Source organism: Tympanuchus pallidicinctus, unplaced genomic scaffold (assembly GCF_026119805.1).
Source record: "Tympanuchus pallidicinctus isolate F22 unplaced genomic scaffold, pur_lepc_1.0 scaffold16, whole genome shotgun sequence".
Classification (NCBI taxonomy): Eukaryota; Metazoa; Chordata; class Aves; order Galliformes; family Phasianidae; genus Tympanuchus; species Tympanuchus pallidicinctus.
Genome location: NW_026294679.1, coordinates 5,413,301 through 5,425,395, shown reverse-complemented (window position 1 = coordinate 5,425,395; position 12,095 = coordinate 5,413,301). Strand labels below are relative to the sequence as shown.

Sequence of the window (12,095 nt, the reverse complement as noted above, 5' to 3'; positions counted from 1 at the left end):
AGCACTATTTGGACAGGACTCTGATGACTTTGATGAGAACATCAGTGGCTGTGCAAGGGGAGTTAGCTGACTGAGCTGCTCAGCATATTTGAGTACCTCTTACCTAAAAGTAGGTAAGAGGGACATTCTTTCTGAAAAAAGCCTCAAAGCTTAGAAGTGGAAGCAAGTATACTATTTATCTGAAAAATATATCAAATAAACTATGGGTGAGCTGTGTTGTAGCCTGTAGCTTTTAGAGCCTCCACGAAGAAGAGCAGATGAAGAGAGCAAAAGCAGTTGTTGAGAATTACATCTGCTGTAGAGTTTAAGGAGATTTTAGAGCCACTGCTGAGATACCACATGGGCTATCAGCAGAGCAGCAAGCAATGGAGCTAGAAAAAGGACATCTACAGTGTAATAACTGGTGGCAAAGAGCAGCGAAGAAGTATCAGGCACTTATTGGGCCAGCTCCTTAAACAGCTATGCAGACTAGCATGTCAGCATTCACATGTACTGAAATGGTACCCCCTTCACATCAAGAGATGAGCTCTCCTGACAGCGGCTTCTCCAAGGCTGGGCAGCAAACACTAAGGTAAGGATACAGCTGGGTAAAGGGAAAGGTGATGGCAGACAACCAATTCTAAATTAGCCAAAAAAGGGTAATGGTCACAACCCAGTTTAAATAAATAAATAAACAAACAAACAAAAATTGCTTACCTGTCCAAAGACCAGGATTCACTAAACAGTCTAAAAGAAGAGATCTCTAGATAGAGATTGTTCCTTTGTGGCCACCAGCCCTTACTTAAATGAGGTTAGGGGGATGCAACCTTATAGTCACACAAGTGAATTGCTTTCACTGTGCTCTCTTTGTCCCTTCACCAGGTGCTCAATCATTGGTCTGGGCTGTGACTTAGCAATTCCCGGCCAAAGCGGTTCCTTTCCCTCAGCTGCAGGAGCTGCATTGTAGCAGTAAAAATAAGGGACTACTGCTAGGATTTCCTGAGGATGGTTGTCTCACTAACAGATGATTATTCACAATTTCTAAGTTGATATATTCTAAAATTGTGTTTTCCCCCTCCCCGGAAAGCTGTATTTGTTTAAAACTCTTTGTTTAAACACTTGGCATGCAGGTGGGGAAATATTGCTCATGCTTTGTTATGAAGACAGGATAATTAAGTTTCCAAGACTTCTAGGCAACATCTTAAACTACTGCCACTTAGCACAAGGGGTTGTTTTCCATTTTACTTTTTACTGGGCATCCCAGCAAAAGGATTTGAAGATGGGCTTTGTTTTTGCCGAAGTGTGGCTGACAAAAGAATCATTCCTTTTCCTCAGCACCAGTTCTGATGCAGGCTGGAGCAGCTGCTAAACCTGGTTCTTCTTGCCATCTGTAGTTCAGAATAAATTTACCAAGTGGTGTCACGCGCACATCTGTCTCAGCATGTTGTTGGTTTTCTGCTTTGCTGTGTCACTGTGCACTTCTAAAATCACATCCTGCAGTGATGGAGTGCTGGTTCATACTGGTACAGCACAAAATCAGCAGAGAATGGACGTGTTAGTTCTGAAGGATTCAAATTTTAAAACACAATTCTAACACATCTAAAGTTGATGAAAGACTTTCCATAGACTTCAGCAGGCTTTAGCAGAGAAATTTGTATCATTGCAAGGTGCAGAACAGTAGATAAGGCATTTGAATAGATACTGAAACATGTAAATTTATTTTTTTATTATTATGACACCTGCCTGCCTCTTCTTACTTTATGCCTTTTTCCCTATCTGGGAATAATTAAATTTGCCTTGGTGTTAAGAAAATATATAAATTGAAATCTGTGATAAAAAATACTGGATAATACTCATATGTAGTTACCATGGTTTTGTGACGTTGGTTTTTAAAGAGCTTTTTCAATGTTTGTTTTTAACAAAAGAAGCTTCAGTGGGAAAGTAACTTCTCTCTAAACTTGGTGAATGGGACAAGGAAATCCCTTAACAGATCTCTCCTGCTTCTGACAACCATGAAATGTCAGATTCTGTGCTGATTATGGGATGTGTACTTCTGCTTGTTTAAAAAATACAATCTGCTCATCTTCTAGATGATTATTTTATTCCATATGCTTAAATGCTGTCACAGTCATTTATCTTCTACTTTGAAGAAACAGTTGATTGCAAGAAACAAAACAAAACAAAACAAAAAACAAAATTTGGGGATGGAGCGAAACTACAGGGACATAAATATTTTCACGTAAATTAAAGGAAAAAGTTGGGTTTTGAGAAAATGATGCATCACCCCATGGCTGTTGGTAGATGGCAGCCTCTGTCCTTACGCAAAAGGGCTCTGTAAAAGGTCACAGCTGCCTGCAAATGCTCTCCTGGGTCTGTGTGTCCCCATCTGCTCACACAGCATCTCGGTGGGTGGTGAGAAAAATTGTATTTCAAATGCAATCTAGCTAAGAGGTAATCGTGAGCAAGCTTTACTGCATTAATTATGTATTGTAACATGGAGATGGGTGATAGCCTCTGTTAGGGTATGTTTGCAATTGATAAGCACAGGCAAGCCCCTTTATGACATCTGATTCAGCCGGGACCTTATCCTGATATGCCCAGCACTGAGGCCAAACGCTTTTTCTCTGGGGATAGGAGAGAACTGGGTGTGTTGTGTGTTGCTGCTGTGCTTCTGGCTGGAGCTGCACGAGCCCACCCTGCCGATGACTCATCCCTTAGAGTGGCTCAGAATATCACACTCTGCTTTGCTGCCTTCCTATCTTTATTACGCCGATGCATTTGGGTCTCACACGGCGTTGGCATTTCATTTACAAACCTCTTTTCTCCCATAGAAGAAAGATGGCTGCCAGCGCCGCTTTAGCCTGGTGTTCAGTTCTCAAAAAGTGTTTTCCTCAGCCTTTATTGAATAGCTTCAAATGAAAAGTGTTTTGTTTAAAAGCTGAGTAACCACAGTAAGAACTATACATTTTCCAGTTTAACAGGGCTTTTTTTTGTAGCCTCTCCTTTTTCATTTTCTTTTTTCATTTTCTCTCCTTTTTCATTTTCAGAAACTGGCTGTTTCTGCAGACAACTCAAACTACATTTTTACCCTTTGCTTCTTACAAATGCTGCATTAGGATCTTTAACCCTGAAAAGAAGACCTGTGCTTCTTACCTGCCGCACTGTCTTTGAGTCTATTCTTTCATATTTGAGCACCAAAGTTTACAGCACTGAGTAGATTAAGATATACAGAACAAACTCATAGGTTTCCTGATAATGAGCAGTTTATTTTCCCCTCACACTGATTGCTCATTAAACCAGGCATAGTGTAGCCTGGATTAAGTCTGTGTTGTTGCAAGAGAAAATTGATACAAGTAAATGTACCTCTTTCTAATCTTTTGTTATTGTTTTTGTGAACCAGGTGTTCAGGGTGACACAAGAATGAAGATACAGCTATAAGAAAGTCATAAGGTAAGATTCCAAATGTTACAGTGAGTTTTGAAAATACCAATGTATGGACTTCAGGTCAAGTATGTCTGTGCAGTGACAATTGATCTGTCAATCCACAGGGAGTGTGAAAAGGGCCATCCCTCAGAGTCCTGTGCAGAAGCACAGCCTTGTGTTATGTTCAGGTTTTAGAGATAGGAAATGGAGATGGGGGAGATGGGGGAGGACTGGCTGTCTTGCTTTGTTATTCAAAGTAGGCATTGTGATAGTGAACACAACTCCTTTGTGTTCTAGGGCACCAAGGTGTCTCACATGTATTGGAAACAAGTTTTATTTTCTTAAACACTAAAAGAATCATTAAGAAGACCCACTCCATTCTTACTGACAGACCCAAATTTAAAGTTGCTGCCCTCTGTATAGATGTGTAACTCTGACAAACGCGTTCCTGTAGAACTTCAGCAGTCCATTAGCAGAGTTGAGCTTTCCACTGCCTGCACTCAGCCCCATTTAAGTTCAGTGATTGCTTCTCATCTTCTTCAAAGCAAAGTCATCCAGCTTAGTGTCAGTAACCACTCAGGCAGCAGCGCAACGTTCTGTTTTGTTGCTGTCCCTGTTTCTGAGAGGACTGTGTAACTGTGCCTTTGGGTGTCGGAACGCAAAGTTAAGAGCTGTGCCAGTTCTGAATAGCAGGTAGCTCGTGGGATCCCCAAGCACCACGTAGATCTTTTATGACTCTTTTGATAATTCTACTACTTACCCCTTCAGGAACTAAACAAACATTCACAAAATATTTAGGATGATGATTCACATCAGCACTCTGAAGGCATACTTCTGTTTCATAGGGCAGCACTGCAGAAGACTGTGCATAGCACTAAAGCAGAGACATGTAGCTATAGATACTAAATGCAAGAGGAACAGTGGAGCCCTCAGATATGTATGTGCTGCTTTTCAAGTGCTTAGCCACCCAAAATTAAGATCTGCAAGTGCCTCTCTTCACGTGGCACCTATATAAAGGTCATGCACCAGACCCAGTCAGTGCTCCCTGTGCAGTAAGTCCCTTCCCATTGAAGAACCTGGTCCTGGGATGTGCAAGCACAACAACATTGCACTGCTACCAGCAGAAGTTAAGCTTCTGGTACACATTTTAGGAAACAACGTGTAAGATGTGTATATTCTTTTTTCTCTTTGGAGATAGGGCTTGCCTGTAACATTAAAAATGTTTTATGAAATAAAACATGCAGCTGAGTCTTCCAGTGCCAGTCAGACTCCAATGCTGGCGCTGCCCTTTTGATGATCATTAGTGGAAGGCTGCAGTGATGTGAAATGCACTTCTAACCCAAGCATAATTTGCTCTGCTTACAAGTGAGCATCAGCGCTCGCACAGAAGTGGTCAAACAACATGCAGGACAGACACCCTTTAGGAACCTCATCTCTATGCTCAGGCTCTGGTTTCCAGGAAGCAATTTTTCCCTCAAGAATTATTTAATCAGAGAAAAATCTTCCGGTGCTTAGAGACACAACTGCTGTTGTATAGAAATTGGCATTACAGAGGAAGTAGCCACAACTCGGCGTGGCTACCGGAGATAGAACGTTTTCTGAAGCAAAGTGGAGAGAATGGGGAATGTGGTGCACAACAGAGTACTGGCTACAACTGCAGCAAGTTTCCCACCTTTGACACTCACACAAGGCATGAATTGTAGCTCTACTGCACTCATGTCCAAGGTATCATTTATTCAGTGCATTGACTGTTTATATTGTTATTACCTTGTTTATTTGTTATTTGTTTCTGTGTTGATAAAATACATTCAGTAGCAATTTGCAAGTCCTGCCATTGCAGGTCACGTCTGGCTGGCTGTAGAAAGAAACATGATCGGTGGAAAAAAAAAAAAAAAAAGATAAAGAAAGAAGCAGGAGGGGAAAAAAAAAAAAGTACTGTCTATGTTCCCCAACAAGAAACTGCACGTTTATTCCATTTGCTCCGCATGGATTTAATCAACGCAGTTCTGATGGGTGGAGAGTCTTACTGAGAGCGGTGGGTCGTTTTTATTCCGCTTGCTTTGCCTGACCTGCTGAACGTTCTATCGATCCACCTTGTTGCCAGGAAAACCAGAATCATGCTGACTCGAGCATCTGTCTCGTACGGGCAGAAAAAGATTTATGTCGTAGCCTAGCGTTTAAAAACAACTTTCCCCAAATGGCCGATGCCCCGAGCAACCTCTCACGGGGATGAAAACCCCAAAACAGAGCTCTGCCGAACACCCGTGCGGGGGAACGCGGTGCGGGCCCGGCCGAGCTCCGCGCCGCTGGGTGGCGCCCGGCACCCGGCCGACCTCCGCGCCTCACCCCCGCCCGCCCGCCCGCGGAGCTCCGCTCCCCGCCGCGCTGCGCCCCGCGGAGCTCCCCCCGCCCCGCTGAGCTCCCCCGGAGCTGCCCCCGGCCGGGCCGCGGGTCCGGCTCCCTGCCCGCACGTCCCGGCGTTCCCGGCTCCGCGGAGCCGGCGGCGGGGATGGCGCCTGCGCGGGGCTGCGGGGCCGCTCGGCGGTGCCACACCCCCGGGGGAGGGAGGCAGGAGAACCCGAGCCCTCAAACCGCCGGGGAGGCGGCGGGGCGGAGGATGGAGTAGCGGGGCGAGGCGCCGAGGGAGCAGATAGCGCGGGGAGCGCCGCCTCCGCCCGGCTGAAGCTTTTGCGGGCGGAGGAGAGAGAGGAAGGGATCATGCGAGGGGGGCTAGCGCAATAGAGGCAGGAGCGGATGGTCGCCCGGAGGCTCCGCACCTAGGGAGCGTGACGTCCTGCTGCTGTGCCGCCGCTACCTACGCTGCCCGAGCTCGTCAATGGAGCTGGAAAACATCGTTGCCAACACCGTTTTGCTGAAAGCCAGGGAAGGTGAGAGAGCGGCGGGAGGGAGCCGGAGCATCCCCGGCACGGGCGGCCCTCCGACCCCGGGGTCCGGGAGGTGGGGGCTGAGCGCCGGTCCCTGTGGCGGATGTGGGGTCCATGTGGCGGAGCTGGGCTGGAAAAGGCTCCTCGGAACCGGAGCCTTGCTTCCAAGGAAAAGATCGATTTCCCCCCGCTGCGAGGAGGTTTGGGAAAGGAAGCGAGCGAGATTGCGGAGATTACAATATTCGCCCATCTCTTCCTTCCCCCTTCCCGCTGCCCCCCCCAAATCTGGTCCCACAGATTGTGCTATTTCAGCGTCTATTGTTAAAGGTCAGCTGCAGATGCATTCATTCAAAAGGGCTTAGCAAATCTGCAAATAGCTTTCCGCGCTGTGTGATGAGACAAGCGGGATCGTATCGCTTCAACGTACAGTCATTGCCTTATTCGGCGTTATTAGGTGATACCATGTTGCCGCAAACATGCCCATTGTTGAGAGCCGTCTGTCCCCTGCCCGCCCCGCACGGAGCCGGGGCTGAGCTCGGTGCTGCGGGCGCCCGGCTCTGCCCGTGAGATGCTCCGGGACCGCGGGAGCCGCCGGCACGCCACAACCGCTCCGCGCACCTGAAAAACGCGCCGGGATCGCGGCTGCACGGTGGCGATGGGCTCCCTCTGACAGCCTCCCGCAAAAGCCGCGAGCCTCGGAACGAAGCCCGGCCGCGTAAGGGCGCTTCCTCCCCGCCGCCGCTCGGGGGAGCGGGGTGTCCCCGGGCGCTGCCCGTACTCGGGGGTCGGAGCGGGGCAGCCGTTGGGCCCGGCAGCATCCCCCGGCTGCGGGCAGCGCCACGCACCAGCGTCTGACGCCTGCAGCATCACCGCTAAGAGGTGAGCGTTTTCTGCCGCCTGTAGCCCATTTTTTTTCTTCATTTTTACATCTTTTGCTCTTTAAAATTAGCGTCTTCTCCCCACCCCTCCCAGCTTTTGTTGCAACTTCTATTCCCTGGAAGCACTTCTAGTTGAGTGTTTGGATGCAGTAAAACCTGCACCTGGATTTTTTCACTCTTGAGCGCCAGTGAGGTGGGTGTCAGGTTTGAGGCTGGGGATGTACAAGTGAAGCAGTGTTGGCTTTGTAAAAGAGAGTGTTCCAGTGGTGTTCCCTGGAGTGATCCCTTCGTTGGGAGAAATAGTTCAAAAGGTATAACAGTGTTTATATAACTCATGGGGTGTTGAACTTGTGAGGCTTAGCTAAAGAGTAAAGTCCTGAGATTCTTCAGAAAAAATCTCTGCTATAAATAATAAGGGCAAAGGTATTTTTCCATGAGCCGACCAGTGGGTTGTAACTCTGCCTTCTCCTAGGTAATTACTGTCTTGTTGTCAATACTGTTTAGGACACAATTGTTCCTACCAGCAACATAGTACTGCCTTAGATTTCAGAAGACTCTAGGCATATTGTAAAGGACTGGTATTAATTACACATATTGTGTGGTGTTTTCTGAGGGCCGATATTTTGCAAGCAATTTTAAATCTGCCACTCGATTTTATGGCCTTTTTCTACCATTCTCAGCAAGATGGTAACAGTGACGTCATTATTATGTTCAAGTTGTATTGAAGAAGCTGTCAGCTATCTCCCAAATGGCCAAGCTTTATCAGAATGTATTGCAAACTGTATTCCAACTTTTCTAAGTGTGTACGAAGTTCCAGCCATTTGCTTTTTTGAGACCTGATGCTTGTTTATCTTTAAACTCTTCTTTTACTTTTTTTTTTTTTTTTTTTGAGGGAAGAAGTGGTTTTTATAATTCTTTTTTTATTTCTTTGAAATGAAGAAAGAATTAATGAAGACCTGTCTACCAGCGTTACTCAGCCAGAGGTCTTAGGTGTGTGCCTACAAGTTTTTACTTACTGCGTAAAAGCTTCTGTGAGTAAAATGTACTAAAAATTTGTGAGGAGTGATGTGAGTGTCATTACAGATGATCTTCAATACACTGTCCATCTTCTCCAAGAGCAACATTAATATACTGAAGATTGTGGTATCTGAAAGTATGTTTGTTCCAGATCGTGCGGGCTCGATGGGTAGATGTAGCTGGGGGAACACGTAGCCACAGCCAAGTACGTGTTTCCACTTTTTGAGTTGAAAGCAAAAGCTATCTTAGCTCAGCTATGTGGATGCTGGTGCCTGCAATGTGATACTTAATGTCAAAAGAAGCAAACTAATGGGATCTGTTCTGCAGACATTAGTAAAAGTCCAAGTTTTATCATGGCTGTAAAGGGAGACAAAGCCAATGCTGGCATTAAAAAAAAAATCGTTTCAAAAGAAGATGCAGGTAGATCTGCAATGTTAAGTCCAGTAGCAGTGATGTTTGTAAAGGCCTCAGAAGTAGGACTGAGTGACCACCACCAACGTTTTCTTGCAAATATTGGTTTAAATTTTGCAACTCATTTGCTTTGGCCATGGAATAGGCTTTTCTGTGGTTCCCTGTGTAAGTTCCTTTGTGTTTTACTGCAGCAATCACCAATGCAAAGTGATTTTTTTTTTTTTTAGCTGAAATACTGGGAAGCAAATTTTATAACTATTATACAAATACTTTCACCAGGATCCTGATGATTACAGAGAGAAGCACACCCATTAACTGATGCCATGTGAAACGTGAGTAATCTTATAGAGCAACAAAATGTATTTCGCTACATAATTTCAAGCAGAGAATAAATTTCAGGAAATTGTCATCTGTCTGCAGAATGTGGTGTTTCTGAGATACAGGTGTGAGTTACTTGTGCTCAGAGACCTACCAGTCTGAGCACAAGAAAAAAGAGTTTTATTGCACTTCAAAGTTCATTTGTAATTTACTATGAATAAATTTACGCTGTTTCCTCGATTATCATTTCTCATGTAAAATCCCATTACACAGGTGGCCAATCCCTGTTAGGACTGACTAGAAAATGTATCTGGTTTAATTACACAACCAAATAGGTGTTTGGGACCATCCCTGATTGCCTACAGAAGGGAATAAGCAGAGAAGGGAAAACAAGGAAGATGAAATTCATAAGAAGAACAGTAAAATAATAACAACTGCAGTAATTTTGAATTGAATAAGAGCCCCATATTGTGAGGTGGTGAAACTTTTATCTGAATCGTTTAATTAGTCTTGTTTCTGAGTCTCAGCAATCGTGTCTGAGAACCCAAGCTGCTAAAAGTGGATCCAAGCTCATGAATAAGTCCTAATTCACTTAACCTGTGTTAAGACTATTTGGTAGAGGGTCTCATCAGAACCAAGGGGCTTCTGGAAGGGCCATGGATTGACCAAGGACTCCCAAAATTTCAGAGGAACTTCAACAGTCCTAACAAAGAGAAGCTTTAGAACAGACCAGTACAGTCATGAATCTAACCCTGCTGTCACAAGCAATAAACTGATGGAAGACGTTAGTCAGAAGCAATCGAGAGGCTGATGATTATACTGTAATGTTTGTACGAAAAACAAACAATATGGTCAGACAAGCATGGCCAAGGCATGGTGATTTTCTAGGTACTCTCTGCCATGATCCGTTATTTCCTAGCCATAGTATCAGTTTTCTTTCATGTAATCTGCTGTTTCTCTGCATGTTATTTTTTCTTAGACAAGCTGAAATACATTTTAAAACTCGCATGCAACGTGCTTTCGTAAATACCCGAATTCTTAAAAACAAACGTGTAAAAAGAAAACCATGAAGAAACAAAACAAACAACGTTTCCAATTCCCACTACTTTGGAGTTTTAACAATAACTGCATTAGTCATCATTATTATTAATCTTAAAACAACCAGTCTGGCTCACAGAATGCCTTGCTTTGAGGTGCCTTCCAACCCCATCCAGTTCCAACCCACCCTGTTGGTAGGGCTGACATCCATTAGATCAGGTGCCCAGGGCCCCGCCAACCTGGCCTTGAGTGCCTCCAGAGATGGAGTATCCACAGCTTCTTTGGGCAGCCTGTGCTGGTGCTTCGCTGCTCTCCAAGTGAAGAATTTCTTCCTAACATCTAATCTAAATCTCACCTCTTTTAGTTTAAAGCCGTTCCCCTTGTCCCGTCACTGTCAATTTGTGTAAGAAGTTATTCCCCTTCCTGCTCCTAAGCTCCCTGCAAGTACTGGGAGGCTGCAATGAGGGCTCCCCAGAGCCATCTCTCTCCAAGCTAAGCAAGTCCGACCATTCAACCTTTCTTCATAGGTGAGGTGCTCCAGCCCTTTGATCATTATCCTGGCTTTCTTTTGAACTGGCTCCAATAGCTCCACATCTTTCTTGTGCTGCGGGTGCTGTGCTGTGGGTGGTGATTCACAAGGGTGGAGTAGAGGGGGGCAATCACCTCCTGTGCCCTGCTGGCCACCCTTCTTTTGATGCAGCCCAGGATGCAGCTGGCCTTCCAGACTGCAAGCGCACAATGCTGGCTCACATCCAGCTTCTCATCCACCAGAACCTCCAAGGCCTTCTCTGTAGGGCTGCTCTCAGTGAATTCTTTTCCCAGTCTGTTCTCATATCTGGGATTGCCCTGACCCATGTGCAATGTCTTGCACTTGTAGTTGTTGAATCTCCCTAGATTTACGTGGGCCCACTTAAATGTCTAAAGTGCAGACTTTCAAGTGTAAACCTGATAAAAGGGAAAGATTTCGCAACTATTAAAACACACAATATATATTTTTGCCCTTTTAAATAGACTTGGATTCCAAAACAAACTTACTAATGGCCTTTGATCATCCAGAAGGATCAATGTTCTTTCATGTATCTCAGGGTTTTTTGAGGACTGCACGCTGATGCCTTATAACACGCAAAATGTGCCTGCTTTTTAAATTGCTGTATTTTTAGCTTGCTTTTGCAGGATGATCACAGGAGTGATTTGTGCATGTCCTTATTGGCAAAAAACTAACTATAAATCCTAAACAAGAAGTGTGATTGCTTTCCAAGAACTTGGCTGCAGAGCAATTGGAAAAAGGGCAGTGAAACAATGAAAAGCATATTTTGAAGGGAAGTAGGTGACTATAGCGACAGCCAGAACCCTATGGAGAATATCATTATTGCAACTTAACTTTAGGAAATTCATTATTCAATGCTTTGAATGCAGAATCTGAAGTCCTGTGCTGTATCCCTTGGCATAAAAACATAAAATTACTTTGTAAGGAAAATGTCTCTATAAGCAGAGGAAGCTCGCATGCAGTAACTCAGTTTTTGGAGTTCAAGAGAAATTCTCATTGCTGCAATAGCTTAAAAGGAGGGGAAAAAAAAAAGAAAGAACTGAATCAGCTATTACTTCAGATGTGAGAGGGTGCTTTTAAGTTGTAACCATTTCTTTTTGGAAAAAAGTATCCAAAAGATATTTCATTACATTCTGATGAAGAAAATTCAGAAAACGGGGGTCTTCAGGCCCATGTGAAAGGAATATGCAAGTTTGAATGATACAAAGATCTCCTTTGATAGAAGAGATGCTTCTGTAGCCATATCCAACTTAAAACAAGTGTGTATGTACAGAATTGGCTTGAAATCTCTTTCAGTTGTGCTTGTTTTTTATGGTATTTCTGGCACAGAGCCCTTTGTACATTGTCTACTCCTTGTGTGATGTTCTCCATAGGGCACCACTTTGCAGCCATGGGCAACACTTCTTGAGATATGGCAGTGCTGGAGAAACGAGAGCTCTTCCAGCCAGACTTCCTTACTACAGAGGGAGGACTGTGCCCCTGCGTATTTGTTGTTGCTGTGGTTCTGTGACGTTATGGTGTAATTGATACCAATTTTAACAAGTTCATGGGCATTTAAAAGCATATTTATTACTGAGCTGTGGCAGTCTCAGGTTAGTA

The 12,095-nt window shown here is 44.7% G+C and overlaps 1 protein-coding gene across 2 annotated transcripts in view; it reads left to right on the top strand.

Moving 5' to 3' along the window:
• The first annotated feature begins 5,996 nt into the window (after positions 1-5,996).
• GRK5 (G protein-coupled receptor kinase 5) overlaps positions 5,997-12,095 on the top strand; it is a 155,426-nt gene continuing 149,327 nt past the window's right edge. The window contains exon 1 of one of the 2 annotated variants that reach the window (XM_052677309.1): positions 5,997-6,290. In XM_052677309.1, coding sequence (XP_052533269.1) covers positions 6,239-6,290 — 52 coding nt within the window. In that variant the 5' untranslated portion in view covers positions 5,997-6,238. The remainder of the gene's footprint in view (positions 6,291-12,095) is intronic. The other variant, XM_052677308.1, reaches the window with a different exon arrangement.